General features: G+C 39.1%; 1 protein-coding gene across 7 annotated transcripts in view; it reads right to left on the minus strand.

Moving 5' to 3' along the window:
* The window catches only part of PPP3CB (protein phosphatase 3 catalytic subunit beta), a 56144-nt gene that overhangs the window by 10675 nt on the left and 26943 nt on the right, over positions 1 to 18526 (minus strand). For 3 of the 7 annotated variants that reach the window (XM_075841499.1, XM_075841495.1, XM_075841498.1), the window contains exons 6-12: positions 17546 to 17685; positions 17388 to 17465; positions 17208 to 17302; positions 16888 to 17013; positions 15500 to 15577; positions 11602 to 11628; positions 6690 to 6774 (exon numbers count right to left, since the gene is read on the minus strand). In XM_075841499.1, the coding sequence (XP_075697614.1) occupies positions 6690 to 6774; positions 11602 to 11628; positions 15500 to 15577; positions 16888 to 17013; positions 17208 to 17302; positions 17388 to 17465; positions 17546 to 17685 (629 nt within the window). The remainder of the gene's footprint in view (positions 1 to 6689; positions 6775 to 11601; positions 11629 to 15499; positions 15578 to 16887; positions 17014 to 17207; positions 17303 to 17387; positions 17466 to 17545; positions 17686 to 18526) is intronic. The other 4 variants (XM_075841500.1, XM_075841496.1, XM_075841501.1 and 1 more) reach the window with 2 other exon arrangements.

The raw sequence follows: 18526 nt of genomic DNA on the forward strand, positions 1-18526 counted from the left end.
CCTGGTCTCCATTCTCTGCGACAATTTCTTCTGTTCTCGTCAAGGCCGACTTCCTGGGACTACGCTGCAACCCATGTAACCGCTACACAAACGTCACCCTGGGAGGCCGGGCTGCACGGAGAACAGAAGAAAGAATCGCTATGACAACATCCGGGCTGTAAGTATAAAAATTTTTTATTTTACACGCAGTCTTTCCCCTGCAAAAATCGCAACATGTTATTTGTTGCGGGTTTTACCTCACATTCAATGGGGGAAACCCACAACAGAAAAGCAGCGATTCCGCAATGTGAATTGACATGCTGCAAATTTTTGTGCTTTTTTTTTCATGTGAGTATTCCCTTAAAAAAATTTTTTTTTTAAGTACTCCAGTATGGACACTGGCCACTAGGGCGGACATTTCTTGTTTTCTGTAGCTCACTTGTCAGCTTTGCTGTATAGATGGGGAAAGAATGATCAATCTCATCTTCTTATTAGAGGGTGGGCGAGTTCATAATGTCTCTATACTGCTGTAAACATGATAAGGCAGGAGAGGACGCACTCTGAGGGGACTGTACATTACTTTCTTAGAACTAATAATTTACAATATAAACACAAACATGAATTATCTTCTAAGTAACGAAACTAGAGTGAAACACGAGAAATTCAGAGTGGTTTCACACAAGCTATTTTTTTATGTAGTTTTGTTGTAAGGGAACTATGAAAACAGCTGAGCAGCGCTTGCTTGGCTGTTTCCATAATTTCCATTGAACAGAATGGAGAGAGCCACACACATACCTCTCCACTAGTCCCTGTCTGGAATCGCCAGCCTGCGGCTGCCACACCGGGTGGAGCAGGGGTTTGTGTGACACTTGTTCACGATATAGGTGCAGGTCCAAGAGCTGTGACACTGATGCAAAATGGACAAGAAATTCTGACAATTGATCAGTTTTTAATGGCCATTTTCTTTCACTATCGTGTGACTGTAGCCTAAATGACTGATGCCAGGAGTCCCGTTCACATATACCGTGATCGGGCCGGGAAATCCAGCTGACACACGGACCTTTAATCTCGCCCCAGTGTCCCCGCTCGACGCTAGCTGCCCGGCCCTGCTGCAATTTACACTGCCCTCGCCTGCAATGTCGAAGATCGGCTGATGGGGTGATGGGCAGAGGGGGATGTTAGTGCACGCAGCTCATCATTGAATATAGATTCTGTTAACCGGTTACCTGCTGGGGAACACGGAACTTATAATCGATTAGATATACATTTTTCCAATAGTATTTCTGATAAAGTATTTACAGAGGTTAAAAGTTGTGAAGTTATGTACAATTATTACAGTAATATATGTTAAAAAGTTAAAGAAAATCATTTATTAAATGATCTTAGTATTTTTTCAGTTTATTGAACAGTAACAAGATAACGAGATTCAAATCGAAAATCGCTCATAGGGTTGAAAAAAAATCTCGATTTTATTTTCTGGCAAAATCGCCCAGCCCCTACCCACATCTATCAGACATTTATGGCATATCCTCAGGATATGCCATAAATGTCTAAGTTGGGAATACTCCTTTAAGTTATCTAGAGGAGAAAATGAATGATTTCTATAACTCCGCCCACTAAAAGGAGGAATAATTCCTTCGTTTTTGCAAGAGGAACAATGACAGGCAAAACCTGTTTGTAGACAATCCTGTACTTCCTTTGGTGTGTGTGTGTGTGTGTGTGTGTGTGTGTGTGTGTGTGTGTGTGTGTGTACATACATTATATACACACACACATATATATATATATATATACATACACACACACACACACATATATACACACACACACACACATATATATATACACACACACACACACGTGTATATATAAAGTATTAAATCTGGAAAAGAACGGTTAAGATTTTGTGCCAAGTGAATAAAGAGGCGCACAATACAGTAAATAAAACAGGAAGGTCACAACTTTTTTTTTTAAGTCTAAATTTATGAAATAGAAAGAGAAAAAAAAAAAAAAAGTACAAAGAAAATAAAGAGAGGATCCAAAAGAGTGAGCATGCAGAGCAAGTTGTCGGGATGTGCTCCAGTTCATAACTGAGATGCAATCCTGAGCATTGTACCCACCCATCAGCTGCATGGCTGTTATAGGATCCGTTCAGAGCTTATAGTGTGGAGATTACAGGCAGTGCAATGCTGTCTAGAGTATTCCCACGACGGATGTCTGCACAAGCTCCAATCCCAACACATTCCAAGGTAAGTAACCAAGGAAAAATACACCAATGTTGGGGGTTAGCTGTTCCCATTAAACAGTTTTGATTTCTTAGTACAATTATAGCTTTGTAATGCATTTACTTTTTTCTTAAAACAAATGAACATATGAGAATGTCACAAGTTAAGAATGTCATGCTCTCTTAAAATCATACATTTTTAAAATAACTTGACATATATTCGCATACATGGTCAGGGTGGCATTTTTGTGCCATAAGTAAAATACAATGCTATTATAAAAGAAAAGCAAATCTAAACATTACGGACTTTAAAAAAAAAAAAAATATTCAGGACTAAATTTGTACAATAATTTACTCTTAGTGACAAAATCAAAGCTCTAGTGGTGTCGATAGCGGCCACGCAGGTTCTTCTACCAAACGAAATAGATGTATTTTCAGATCCTCTCCCAAGAGAACCCGTCACTTCCCCAGACACATCTGTTTTAGTGAAAATGGTATTCCCTTAACAATTCTGCAGCATCTTTTCTTATAACTCTGCTTTGCGCCATTCCTCTGTTATTCCTCCCAAAAATGAATGAATAAATTGACAACTGGGTATTACTAGTACCCTTGTCAAAGGGGTGTGTCCCTACACTTAGGGACCTGTTCACATCACATTTGGTCTTTCCGTTCATCTGTTCCATCAGAGGAACAAACGAACAGAAAGACAATAGGAAGCTAGCTTTTCCGTTTGCAATGGTATTTTTTCCGTTCAGTAGGTTTCAGTTTGCCTCCGTTCTGCTAGGTTTCCATTTTTACGATGGGACCAATAGCGTAGTGTACTACACTATTGTCCCCCCCCCCCCATAAGTCTGCACAGGTATAAAACGTGACCCAAATATTTCTCAGTTGTCCGTGTTTTGTTTTCTGCCGTAGATACAATGAAAAACATATAGTGTTCAGGCCCCTGTGTGTGAGAGCTGGAGCTTCAGTCATGCGAGGGCAACTTTTATGTACATTTCCCGCAAACTTTTCTAGCTAACCTATGAGGTTGGGTTCACATTGCACAATTCTGCGGCACTTTTTTTTTGAAGGTGTGTTTTTTTTGTTTTTTTTCTTTAAATGCTTCAGCTGTCATCAGGTTTTGAATTTGATGGACATAGGCTTTGAGTTGCAACACTTTGTAAAAAAAAGTATCGGTAATCGAAAAAAGAAAAAAAGCACATGCATTTTTACAAAAACATGCGGTTTGTTTTTTTTTAGATAAGTTTTGTGAAAGTGTTTCAAATTTCAACACAAACGTCAAAGTCAACCCAGACTCTAACTTATGAAAAAAAGACAATTTAGTTAGATAGAAACGCCCCATTGCCAGTTCAGGGGCTTATTTACATATCAGGCGCCAAATATAACGGCACCGATATGTAAACAATGGAGGAAGTTAGACAAATTATTTCAAGTGAGACAGTGTTCGTGAAGCCCTGCCTTAGGGACCAAAACCGTGAAAAAACACCAAAAAGTGAGTCAGTTTAGGAAACTACACCCCCTGAGGAAATCATCTAGGGGTGTAGTGAGCATTTTGACCCCACAGGCATTTCATAGATTTTATTAGAATTGGGCAGTGAAAGTAAATTAAAAAAAAATATCTTTCTTCAATAAGACGTAGCTTTAGCTCAAAATTTTTCATTTTCTCAACAAATAAAGGAACAAAAGAACCCAACATTTGTAAAGCAACGTCTCTGGAGTACGGAAATACCCCATATCCGGGCATAAACTGCTGTTTGGGCACACGGCAGGGCTCAGACGCGAAGGAGCGTTGTTTGGCTTTTGAAACACAGATTTTTCTGGATTGATTTCTTGGCATACCCTAAAGATGAAGTCACACGTGGCGTATTTGCCTTATATTTCTGCAGCGGAAAAATATGCCGCAGAAAACTTTACAGTGTCCAATGGGAAAAATATTCTGCAACAGATTTCTCAATTTCTTGCATTGCGGAACATTTTACCATAGGCTGACATAATAACATTTTCTGCAGGCAATTACCCCACATGTGACCTTCATACACACCCTGTGTTGCATTTTATTTATTTTTTTGCCCAAAAACCGCATCTACTGTATTCTGCTGCGTATTTTCCGTCTGCAATTCCGAACGGAAAATATGCAGCAATTCCGCTACGTGTGGACAAGCCCTTACTCTGCAAAATCAGCTGTTTGCCAGAGTTGTCTACGAAGAAAAAAAACTCTTTTAAGAACTGGAATCAAGTGCATATTCCAGAACTTTATTATCAGAAATGCGAAACCTGCTCTGCTATTTAACACCAGCTGTAGAATGTCAATGGCACTACAGGTTGTCTGTGTGAGGCCCCATTCACATCTGTGTTGGAGACTCCGTTAGGGGCCTTAGTCACAGATCTGAACGATAATACTAGAAACAATAGCCCAGAATCCTGTTCTATTGTTTTTGGTAAAACCGCAGACACCATGACGGAAACCCGACGGAAACCCGACAGAACCCATTAACCCCTTAATGACCAGCCTATTTTAGACCTTAATGACCAAGCCATTTTTGACGTTTTTCCATCGTCGCATTCCAAGAGCTATAACCTTTTTATTTTTGCGTCGACATAGCTGTATAAGGTCTTGTTTTTTGCGGGACAAGTTGTATTTTTTAATAGCACCATTTTGGGGGACATATTATTTATAGATTAACTTTTATTAACTTTTTTGTGGGGGGGGGGGGGAATAGAAAAAAACCTGAAATTTCGCCACTCTTTTTCGCGTCTTAAATCTACGCCGTTTACCGTGTGATATAAATAACACTAACTTTATTCAGCGGGTTGTTACGATTGCAACGATACCAAATTTGTATCGTTTTTGTATGTTTTACTACTTTTACACAGTAAAAACGCTTTTTTTTCAAAATTATTTGTTTTTGTGTCTCCATATTTGAAGAGCCGTAACGTTTTTTATTTTTTCGCCGATGCAGCTGTGTGAGGGCTTTTTTTTTGCGGGAAGACTTGTAGTTTTTATTGGTACCATTTTGGAGTACATGCGACTTTTTGATCACTTTTTTTTAAAGTCAGGATTCACAGAAAACAGCAATTTTTCCATAGTTTTTTATTACATTTTTTACGGCGTTCACCGTGCAGGTTAAATAATGTAATAGATTTATAGTCTGGGTCGTTACGGACGCGGCGATACCAAATATGTGTAACTTTTTAACTTTATTTTGGTTTTTTAATACTAAAGCAGTTTGTAAGAGGAAAAGCTGGGTTTTTCATTTTTTTTCAAATTTTTTTTAAAATTAACTTTACTAAACTTTTTTTTAACATTTTTACTAGTCCCATTAGGGGACTATAATATGCGATTCTCCGATCGCTATTGTAATACACTGCAATACTTTTGTATTGCAGTGTATTACTGCCTGTCCGTTTAAAACGGACAGGCATCTGCTAGGTCATGCCTCCGGCATGATCTAGCAGGCAGTCGCTCCAGGCAGACCTGGGGGCCTTTATTAGACCCCCGGCTGCCATTAGAGACACAGACACTCGGCGATCGTATCGCCGGGTGTCGGTGGGAGAGAGAGGGAGCTCCCTCCCTCTCTCCAAAACCACTCAGATGCGGTGCACGCTATTGTGCACCGCATCGGAGGGGTTAAACGGGCGAGATCGATACTTATATCGATCTCACCCGGCAGAGCAGGGACGCTCTCAGCCCTCAGCTGCCTCTAGCAGCGGAGAGCAGGGAGATTTGACGCTCCCTGCTCTGTTTACTTTATCCTGATGCAGTGCCGTAAAAAGGCACATGCATCAGAATAAAGCCCGTTAGTGGCCGCCGTTAAAAGGCGTATTGACGGTCACTAACGGGTTAAAGCAAATGGGTTCAGTCGGACACCGATGGGGTCAGTCATGTAACGGACCGGGCGCTTCTGATGTTTTCATTGTTTTGCTACCTCTGAAAGAGCAGAACAACAGAAACACTGACGAAAGTGTGAACAGGCCCTAATTGAATTAAGTACGATATTTGATTTGTGAACAATATAAAGGTTACCTTTCCTAACTAAGGCTGGGGCTAGACCTAAACTTTTTGCAGTGAGATAAATTGCTATCCGCATAATGCATTTGATTAGGGACAGTATTTATCTCACTGCAAAAAAAAAATTGCTGTGATAAATCGTAGTCCATAGGAATGCAATGAGTAACTTGATAATCAGTAACACTGCAAAAAGCATCAGTGTAGCCTTGGCCTTAGTGTGCATACCCACGGTGCAGTTTCATCACACGGCCGAAAATCGCACCGGAAAAACGCATGCATCAAAGAAATTGCATTAAAATCACACCGTGTCAATACACCTTTATATTGTATCATTGAACCTCAAAGTGTTTATTGCACCTGTTAAGGTAAGTCTGCAAGCAGTGGCCGAGATGTCAAAAATAAGCTAATATTGCTTAAATAATTGAACTGTTCATTTTAATATTTACACAACATGAGAAAGAGATTACCACTTACCTGAGCACAGAGAAGACTCTTGCCATCTTTCCGATTGCCCGTATTTTGTTCCTGATTATTTCTTTACGAGCTGCAGCTGTACCTACTTTCAATGGAAGAAGAAGAATCTCAAGCTCAGGAATAGACATTTCACAGAATATTAAAACAAATCTTACACAAATTGCAACACGCCACCACACACTTTTTCAAGTTTGTTTTCACAAACTTACAATTGTTTTGGTTAAGTACAATGATAAAAGCAAATAAAACAAACCAGAGCAAAAAAAAAAAAAAAAAAAGACTTCTGAACTGTGGGCGGGGGATTCCGTTCTTGCTGGTAAGAGCTTCAATCAATTGTAGATTTATAAATGTGAACATGAGACATTCACGGAACACGACTGGAGTGTTAGAACACTGAATGATCTTTGAGAAGCACAGAAATGTATGTGAAGAGGATTACATGGAACATACAACTATGCACTTTCATGTGTTAAAGGGGTATTCCCAGAATAGACAATTATCACCTATCCGCAAGATAGCTGAAACGGTCTGATTGTTGGGGCCGCTAACGATCATGAGAACCGAGTCTGAACCCCCCCCCCCCCCCTTGTTCCTCCTCAATGGTTTACCGCAATAAGGAAGATAATTAATAGAACCGCGGTCGAGCATGTGCACTGCTGATCAATTAAAAATTCTATTGGAATGACGGGAACAGCCGAGTGCAGAGCTTGGCTGTTTCCATCAGTCTTATAGACATTAAATGCAGTAGTCGGTGCATGCTCGACCGCCCCTCCATTCAAGCTCCTCCACACTGCAGGGGGTGCAGTGAGAAGGAAGGGGGGTTCAGGACCCCGATTCATGTGATCAGTGTGGGTCTCAGTGGTGGGGCCCCCATCGATAAAAAAATTATCACCTATCCTGTGGATAGCTGATAATTGTCGATTCTGTTACAACCCCTTTAATTCTACTCTATCTTCCTATTACACTAACTCGTGCTGAAGACTAACAGCAGAAAATAATTGTAGGTTTAACCACATACTCGTAACAGAATTAGTATCCAATATAAAACAAAATGAAAAATAGAACCAAGGAGCTTTAACAAAACTTACTTTCATTCATAATAATATTATATATATATATATATATATATATATATATATATATATATATATATATATATATATATAAATAAAACCTCGCTGATGTCAAAAGTCAAGCTGAGAAAAAAAATTATATATATAGGCGCCCATACAAGCGTATGGGTTTTTACTGTACCACCATTTGCCTCACACAGGCATACAGAAACTATTTCTGTCGCCATGCTCCATCAGATTCTGCATTGCTTCTAAGGGAGAATATATCTGTGCGTACAGCAACCTGTGGAGCCGATACAGCACAATACGTAGTACCTGCAGCTCCCCAGTGCTTGACAGGGGAAATCAAAAAGGTATTCATTTTTAACATTTGTGGTTTGTAAATCTGAGGTGAGGCTGAACAAACCTTATATCTAGTCACACAGAGACACCAGATAAATCTCCAAGTTCACAACCCCAAAAATGAAAAGAACTTCAAAGCAATTTTTTTCTTTATTCCTGCCCTACATTTGTAAAAATACTTTAGACCTCATGCACACGACCGTAGCCATGTCCATTATTTCCTATAAGCCTGGACCGCAGAACACGGCCGTAATAAGACATGTCCGTTGTTTCTGCGGTCCAGGCTCCTTGGGCCATGCACGGACCGTGGAAACCACGGTCGTGTGCATGGGCCCATAGGAATGAATGGGGCCGCAATTCTCCCGTGGATTTTTGGGGGAATTGCGGACGCAAAAGCATGTTCGTGTGCATGGGGCCTTATGCTTTAACTTTTATTCATTATGGCAGCCCTGATAACATGTAAATAGCTACAGAGTTGTTGATAAAATACAGAATGTAAAACAAAATATAGTGGACTGGATGTATGACGAATAAAAATCGCACTATGACAAAACAAATCTTGTAATTTACTATGTAAAGTCTCAAAAACTATTACCAAATTTCCACTGCAATATAAAAAAAAAAAGGGTGTCAAATAAAAACCGGAAATGGATTTTTCTTTTTAGTTGAAGTATCATAAATGACAAATCAAGAAACAAAAGTTTTTTTTCTTTTAAGCTTTCTTTACTTTGATGTTTGAGGTTACCACTGCTTGTACATAGATTACAGCGGGGCCGGTCACATGACATATCTTTTCAGGCTGCAGCCAGGTCTAGTGCTGGGGGACAATGGTTTGTCAGTATATTGGAAGGTGCTGGGCAGCCCGCCTTGTCTAACATTATGGGGGTGACTAATAGGCTGTAAGCCAGCGTGGTGCACTACATGCACCCATGTGACTGACCCGCTTATAAAAGCCACATTTGTGTGCAATGATAAAACTAAGCAGCCACCCCCCCCCCTCATGAATAGTAGGCGTGAGAGTGTCTGTTTATCAGTATATTGCACCTGTGTAAACCCCTCTATATAGCATTGTGGTTTGTCTGCGTCCTGTTGGGAGGTGGTGTGTGTGTACCTGCCCTCATGAGTAAGTAAGGCCTGTTCAGTGATTTTGAAAGGGAAATAGGCGTCTGGATGTTTTAAAACACATTAATACTGTCAGGATGCTGCCATTCTTTGCATAAGAGCTCCTCAATCTCACTATTGTTTGGAAAGCATTAGCTTTGGCACTGAGCGCTGTAAGGTTGCCGCTTCCTAAAAAGGGGCAATGAAAGGTAACATTCAGTACAGAAAACTGCCTGGTTTCCTGCAGGAGATGGACTAGGCTGGTGACAAGGCTAACAGCCTACCTACAGCTAAAGAGAGAAAATAAATATTTAAAGAGGCTCTGTCATCAGATTTTGCAACCCCTATCTGCTATTGCAGCAGATAGGCGCTGCAATGTAGATAAGAGTAACGTTTTTATTTTTAAAAAACGAGCATTTTTGGCCAAGTTATGACCATTTTTGTATTTATGCAAATGAGGCTTGCAAAAGTACAACTGGGCGTGTATTATGTGTGTACATCGGGGCGTGTTTACTACTTTTACTAGCTGGGCGTTCTGACGAGAAGTATCATCCACTTCTCTTCAGAACGCCCAGCTTCTGGCAGTGCAGACACAGCCGTGTTCTCGAGAGATCACGCTGTGACGTCACTCACAGGTCCTGCATCGTGTCAGACGAGCGAGGACACACCGGCACCAGAGGCTTCAGTTGATTCTGCAGCAGCATCGGCGTTTGCAGGTAAGTCGATGTAGCTACTTACCTGCAAACGCTGATGCTGCTGCAGAATCAACTGTAGCCTCTGGTGCCGACACGATGCAGGACCTGTGAGTGACGTCACAGATCTGCACTGCCAGAAGCTGGGCGTTCTGAAGAGAAGTGGATGATAGTTCTCGTCAGAAAGCCCAGCTAGTAAAAGAAGTAAACACGCCCCGATGTACACACATAATACACGCCCAGTTGTACTTTTACTTTTAAACACGCCCAGTTGTACTTTTGCAAGCCTCATTTGCATAAATACAAAAATGGTCATAACTTGGCCAAAAATGCTAGTTTTTTAAAAAATAAAAACGTTACTGTAATCTACATTGCAGCGCCTATCTGCTGCAATAGCAGATAGGGGTTGCAAAATCTGGTGACAGAGCCTCTTTAAAAAAAAATAGCAGACCTGAAAATCAGTTCTTCTCTGTCTCCTATGGACAATAGGCTAAAACTGATTTGCCAATGTCTATAGGAAGAGTATGGCCTGACTGGGCAAAGCCAAGACTTTTCATAACTAGTGTCCTGCGTCCTAGTGGCTGGGGCCTATACACATGGTGCTGTGTCCCCCAATAATATAAGAGAGAAACCTACCTTTACAGAAAAATCTATTTTAAAAACATGAAAATTACAGTTAACCCGTCTTTTTTCTCCCCGAGTTCCAAAAGCCATAACTATTTTTTTCATCGATAAAGCCGTATAAAAGGGCTTGTTTTTTGCGGGACACAGTTTTTCATGGCACCATTTAATGTACCACAATGTACTGAGAAAGGGAAAAAAGAATTATTTGTGGAGTAAAATGGGCAAAACAACCAGCGATTATGCCATTTTTCGGGGTTGGTTTCGTTTTTACGGCGTCCATCAGGCGGTAAAAACTACATGTTCACTTTATGGACATATTATGGACATGAAGTCAAGTCTTTTACTCCTTTTGTACTGCACTCCTGCGTTTGGGTGAGAAAACAAAAAAAAGGCATAAAACAAAACCCCAACTGTAAAAAATGCCTAGTGTGAACTGGATCTTATTTTCCAACCAGAATGTGAGGAAAAATAAATAAACATCACTAAATGAAAAAAAAAGAAAAAAAAAATAAGATACATTTGGCTATAGGTGTAACATAGTATGTAAATTCAATTACATTCCTCATCTTAGATTACATAGTGGCAACACATCAAGTCTACTCCCCAGAATCTCACAAACAACAATCTAAATAAAGTGATAGTACGGTTTGAAAACACATCACATGCGGAAAGGCAAAAAGGGAAAAAAATTTCAAGTACTAAAACCATGAAGCAGAAACACACACAAATGAAAATGTCCCCCCAGTCATGCAGGTCCAACAATTGGGAATGTTAGATACAGACAGAGGATGGACTCTACGAATGGAAGGAATGGAAAGAAACATAGAAGAAAAAATGCCATGCACAGAAAGACAGATGTCTAGGAATATGACTTCTGGCGATGCAAAACGGAAATTATATCCAAAACGGTGTAAAAAAAAAAAAAGTCTAAGCAATAAAGCTACTAATAAAGTTAGAAAAACAAAAAAGGCCACACTTAACTAATACGTATCATCAATTGAACATGTCGTGTAGCAACTTAAAAAAAACAACAACTGGGAAGTCATATTTCAAAACAATGGTGCTCTGTCTGGTCTGTACCTTTTCTATTGCCATATATGAGTCGTTCTTCAGATGGAGAGTCCAGAAAAAAAGGAAGTGAACGATGGAGAAATAGGTGAGTGAGACAAATAAAAAATAAAATAAAAAAATAGATATTTTACTTGGCAGCAGCAAGAATGAGGGTGGACTGGCCAAAAGGAAGAAAAAAGGAAAAGAGGAACGCTGCAACTCTGGGACTCTTGATAACGGTGGCAATAAATATATAGATATTGAGTCTCATGTAGGGCACAAGTAGTTATATTGCCACAGAGCCATCAACGTGCGGTTATATGTGTTGCTAGACTAGCAGTGGGGTTAAGTGCAGAATATGTAATAAACTACAGAAATCTAGACAGTATAAGGTTAAGAATTTATCATGCCATCAGCAGCGCAAGATTTCGGATCACGGGATAATGTTTACCAAAAACGCACCCAATTTGTTTCTATAAAACATCTTGACGTTCTGTGTCACTTGCCTGCTATTGTAATATGGAAAAGTAGAATGCAGTCTGCAGTAAAAATATACAAAGAAAGGCTGCATGGAGAATGGGGACAGTAATGGAAATGAAAAGGTTCTTGTGCAATTCTGTGCAGTGAACAAATAGTTACTATTCTAGCAATGCAAATACCTATTGAATAACTTCACATGGTAAATGCAGTACAGTACAATGATCATGAAGCAGTAAATGTGGGAATAAAATAATAGTACTCCAGCACAGCAAGTCAAGCAGGCATTTGTAGCTTACAATATTGCACCAAAAAAAGGGATAACTGTATTACAGACAGAGTGGTACAGAAGACGGCTGAACTGTCTACTTCATTTTTGGTGCTGGATCGCCAGTTGAACAAAAACAATTTTTCACCATGAAAATTTTATACCCATTACTTCACAGTGAGGCCATGTTCACACAGTGTAAATACTGCAGAATTTCCGACTGGATTTTCTGTGCGGAAATTCCATAGCGAAGTAGCAGCGGATGAGATTTCAGAAAAACCAGCATAAAAGACGTGCACGAATTGACTTGCTGTATGGATTTTCATTCCGCAGCATGACAATTTCTCCTGCGAAAACGCTGCAGAATTTCCGCCTAGAAAAAAAAGGTTGGAAATTCCGCAGTGTTTACGCTACGTGTGAACTTGTCATTAGGCAGAAGATTACTATGGGCACATAGATTTAAACAGTGATCCGAAGTTCAGACAGACGTTAAGCTAGTTACAGTAGCTGATAAACTGGAATATACCAATGATCACATTCTCCCATGCCTCATAAGAAAAAGGCCCAAATACTGATGGCATAAAGAATACGATCCAATAGAAAATTCTTTTAAAATTAACATCACAAACAAAATCTTTAAATTGTGAATGGTACAATTGTATAATTGGCAAAAAATTAAATTAAAAAAAGGAAAAAAAAAAAATACAATAAATAAATATTTGGTTCTGGGAAAATTATATAAAAAAAAATAAAAATAAAAAATAGAGGAAACCAAAAACGGCAGCAAGAATTTGTTCTACTTGAGGATCAAATGTAAAAATGAGATTGTTTATATGAAAAGACAAAAACACTACCCAATAATAGTGGGGGGAATGCACACATCTTCCTCTTCATTTTGGCGCTAATAAAGCAGAAATAGTTTTAACAGATACTCCACCGTTACAGCTTCTGGCATGGCTGCCAAAGCACCTTGCGTCTCCAATAGATGAGTTCTGTGCAAGTAAATCCATCAGGGGTGGACAAATTCATGCAGTTTAGAGCGCAGATCGATCGTTACAGACGCCAATAGAACCATCAATAGAAAACAACCCGAGGCAGCAGCAGGTTTCTAGTTGTATTGGCTACTTGGCTCCTAGGATTCCTTTGAAGGGGGTTTCAAGGGACACAATTTTTGACCTAATATTCTATGTTACTATTTAATAAAGTTGCTAATACACCGTCTGTATTAAATCTTAAATGTGCAGAGTAGGTCCCCACCTATGGAGGACGCCTTGTCATGGCAGGTGGGCAGACACTTTTTGATCAAAATGTGCACTAAGAACCTCCGTATTGTAAGTAGATTTAGCAGTAATGCATATTTATTTATATTTAGTGGTTTAGGTGACATTGGTGTTCGCAGTGTGCTGTATATTTGCAGTCACAGGTGTTCCTGCACCTGTATACACATTTTGTTGGAATGTGCGGTTCAATCTTTTGTGTTTATGTGATTCAGATATGTGGGGTCGGTGACTGCCCCCATTTTTTGTTCTTGCACTCCTCCCATCTCCTCCTCGGTGATTTTAATCTGAGGAATAGCATGCACGCAAAGGAAATCGTGCTGCTATTCAAGTACAAGCAAAGAATGAACGGAGCGAACATGGAGGAGGCAGTGAACCAATAGAATGTCTCAAAACCCGGGACTTCTGATGTACACCCGGGTTTGAGGCATCCCATTGGTCCACAGTCTCCTCAATGCCCGCCTTATGGATTACACCTCAATGCCCGCCCAATTTGCCTCTTATTAGTAAAACTCCTCAGTGCTCGTGCGCTGCAAAAGCCTGAGAAAAAAAATGTCCCTGGAAAACCCCTTTAACCCTACCATAACTGCATGTGGAATATAGCACTTCCATTTTGTCACCATAATTATTATTATTTGTATGCACGGAATAAACTTATTCAAAGGAGATCCAATGTTTTATTTTATCAGTAAAGGCCAGAAGAAACAACAGTGGTGAACACTTTTGTTCATTAAACTGGTAGATCTGGTGCAACGGATCTTAATAGAAATAAATATCTAATCTACATCAGAAAGGAAATCAGCAAAAAGGGATCATTTAGAATGACTCTTCTGCTTTTATTGTTTTTCCCTAGAATTTCTTAAAAGCTTTATACAGCACTATATTTCGTATTAAAATTGCATAGTGAAATGAAAAAAAAAAAAAGTGCAAATTGACATTTTCTGACAAATCATTTAGCCATAAAGAAGATCACACCGGGAGTGTGTCATGCCGGGATCCTTACAATTACCCACAAGGGGTATTCCCACTGATCGGTTTGGATCTGACAACTGGGACTCTTGCCGATCCCTAGAACAAGTGCCACTGCCAACCAGACACTGAGCAGAGAAGTGCAACACCACCCGATTCAAGAGAATGGGACCGAGTTGAAGTACCCACACTACTTCGGGTCAGTAATGGCACTGTGAAGGTAAAAAAAATATAAAAATCTTAAGTGCCTATTGCACCGTAGCCACTAAACCAGTGATCATGGGGGTCCCAGTGGTCAAAACTTCGACCAATGATTAAGTTATGGCATATCCCAAAAAACAAGGCGGTTCTCAGTACTCTGTAAACATGCAAACCTGTTTGACTATGATCACATAATACTGTAACTAGAAATGGGTGCCAATGATACATTTTCTATTGATGAGTCTAAAAGTAGCCATAGACTTGAGATAACTTTAAACTAAACGCCTTCTTTGGCACCATAGACATGAGAGGGGAAAATCTCAAGCTTATGGCCAGCTTAAGGGGTCTGCTCATTTTCAGTGTGAGGGAATCTTCGCTTACAGACTTCCAATGTGTTCATATTTTGATATGACTAAGTGACAAGTTAGAAAATGTTACAAAATTACTTTCGATGGTCTTCAATGTGCATATGCAGAACTTCTGGTCTGATTTTATTCACATTGATAAATAGGACAAAATATAAATAAAGATTCCCAAAAAATTAGCAAATCATTTTTAATTGGATTCAAATGTTAGGCTCCACAACCTTGCGGTTTCGATAAAATGCTAATTAGGAGTATCGACAAGGGGGGCATTATGGTGCTGTTCTTTGTTCCATGGTTACATTTTATATGGTGACAACAAATGTGCTCTATTAAAAAGAATAAGCAACTAGGAATATTACAACATTTCCTACCGTCAAATTGGTCTTCTCCTTCAGTCATTAACTCGTCATCTGAGCAAATACTCAGAACATTCACAAGCATCTCTGTTACTGTTTAAAGAAAAGAAAAAAATTTTTTTAAAATTACCAAAGCCGTAAAAAGCATTTGATACATTTCAAAAAATACATTTGGCTTAGGACAACTAAAATACATAATAGTGACACATCCATTGCAGAGCAATACAAAATAAAAGCAGTGGCATGACTGTTTCCTTTGTGAAACATCTCTGCTTGTCTTATACAATAGAATGCATAAGGATATCCCCATCTTAAAAGGGGGACCTGTCAGTAGACTTGGACAACTAAGGCTTCGGTCACATGTGCGTTGGGGTCCCGTTCTGACGTCCCGTCGGAGCTTTCCATCAGAACGGGACCCTGAACAGAGACAAACTGAAAAAAACCAGAGGTTTCCGTTTCCATCACCATTGATTTCAATGGTGACAGATCCAGGGGCCATGGTTTCCGTTTGTGTCCGTTGTGCACCGGACCCGCTGCTTCCGGCAAAACTACGGATCTGATGCACAACAGAGACAAACAAACCATGGGCACCGGATCCGTCACCATTAAAAACAATGTTGATGGAATCCTGTTTGTGTCTGTTCAGGGTCCCGTTCTGACGGTAGTAGTAGTAGTAATGTACGTTACTAACTATTCCTGAAATGTCCATTTTTGACGTAGGCAGGTTTGGAACACTAAACCCCAGCTGTATAACGAAATGCTGATAGTTTAGTGGTTCCAAACCTAGTGACAGGTTCCCTTTAAAGTAGCAATAGCTCTTTGAAGTGAAAGGATAATTTGTGTCTTTCCACTGAGAAAAAGCAAAAACGCCACAGACTAGAAGCTACAACATCCACATAAAATATGAAAAAGAAAATGCCTACATTTTCCGAACAATACATAGAGCCTTCATTTTAAAGCCAAAACCTTTCATTGTTGAATTAATTTCCTTTTTTGCAAACATTTTCAAGTGAATGGCTCAGATTTTTCTTCTGGATTGGTGTGAGGTTGGATTATTTCATTTGATAGCACTGCATCCAACTTGTGAAAATATTTTCCAGGTAAGGAGAAACGTTGGTATCTTATTAGTTGCAATCAACGTGACAATAATATAAACATGCAGAAGGCCAGGAAGGTAAAGGAGGGAGGACAAGCGGGTCATGAGACCTAGGGATGGACATAAAAAATATCTACACAAATTACATAAATGGAAAATTTATAAAAACCATAGAAAAGTGTTCTTTTTTTTTTCACCTAACCATTAATAATGACTCACACAAATTTGAATAATCAAATAAAAAATGCATGCAGACAGATTTAACAAAAACTCCCACATCTCATAAATGCAGAAATCAGTGCTATACCTTTTTCACCGACAAATGGCAAGGACCAAGTGAAGACATCCATGAAGTTTGGCAGCCAGTACGGGTGTGGTGAGCAATTAAACTGTCGGATATTCATCACATTATTTTCATACTTTAATACAGCAGCTGTAATGGGAGTGGGAAAATCAAAAAAAGTCAGTAGCCCCCTAAAAATGAACCATAAAAGGAGAAGTTTGTTTTACATTTTAGTCAAGAATTGATCAGGAAGGAGTCAGCAGTACAAGAAGCTATATTTTGAATAAATATAGTTACTGGTACAGTATGTCCGTGAAGACGAATGCAGAAAAATATAGGCATACCTTTATTATTATAGACATCTAAGTAGTTAGGAGCTGAAAATATGGTTATTAAAGAAGGAAACCCCGTTGTTTGACTTTTTCTGTACATTCGATAACTACAATAATAAAAAAAATAAAATGAGATCAACTAAAATGACATACCTAGAGATAGGAAAAACAAAATATCACATATAGTCTTACCCAGCATCTTGTGCTTCATGTGCTCTGATGATTGACAGAAGGTTGTTAGTCAGCAAAAACTCACAAACAGCTGGGTAACTGAAAGAAAGAAGAGTAGAAATAACCCCTGATATTTAATCCAAGTTAAAACGTCTTGATATTTGAAAGAAATGACATACCTATAGAAGTAAGAGCATCCTCGGACTGTGTTATGACTGAAGTGTTCTTGTGACTTCTCGTTACCAAAATCTTCTGAAGGATCGGACCACAACAAGTCACACATAGGGCCAAAGGCTGGAGGTTCTTTGAACCTATCTAACTACAACCAGAAAAGAATACATATATTTGTTACAATACTGTTGCACCAGAGTTAACTGCTTCAGGACCAGACACCGTTTAGCCTTTTTAGAACATGTTAAATAGCTTTAACTTTTTTTTATTGTCATTGTCTAATGGAAATATAGATATAATACAAGTATATCTTAGGGGAATTGGATCAGGGCTAGCGTTACGAGAATTATTGGTGGTAGGGAATGTTTTTTTTGGGGTGGTATTTTATAAAACCAATACATTTTTATTGAACGTTTGTACATTTTTTCATATGAATCCAAACAAAGAATCTCATGTATTAGTTACATTGATGCATTGTAATACAGGTAAATTCCAGAAAACATTAAGCATCAGTAAACAAGAACACGCTCTGTCACAAGATATAACCTGATGCTATATGATAGTACAGATCTTATCTTCTTGTGTAGCTCATGTAGTCAACAGAGACAATAAAATTAAACAAAATAAAAAAAACGGGAACATAAGTACCACATATCCAAGAGTCATAACCTAAAACTTGACATAGAAGGTACAAAACATATCTCGGACGAGCAGTCAGGTGCAATTTGAGGAGAATACATTTGTGATACAATGATATTCTATCATTAGTATACACAGTTATGAGCACTCCGAAGCCAAGGACCCCATGATTTCTCATATTTCGGAAAAGAGTGATCTTTGCATGCCATCATTCTCTCATGAGAGAACATGCTATTAACAAGTGTGATCATTTCTTGAGGAATCTTTGTACTTTTCCAGTTTCTAGTTATGGCCAATTTTGTTGCAAGAAACATATGAGCTGCTACAACTCTATACCCTGTTGGAATGAG

This window comes from Rhinoderma darwinii, chromosome 11 (genome assembly GCF_050947455.1).
Source record: "Rhinoderma darwinii isolate aRhiDar2 chromosome 11, aRhiDar2.hap1, whole genome shotgun sequence".
Taxonomy (NCBI): Eukaryota; Metazoa; Chordata; class Amphibia; order Anura; family Rhinodermatidae; genus Rhinoderma; species Rhinoderma darwinii.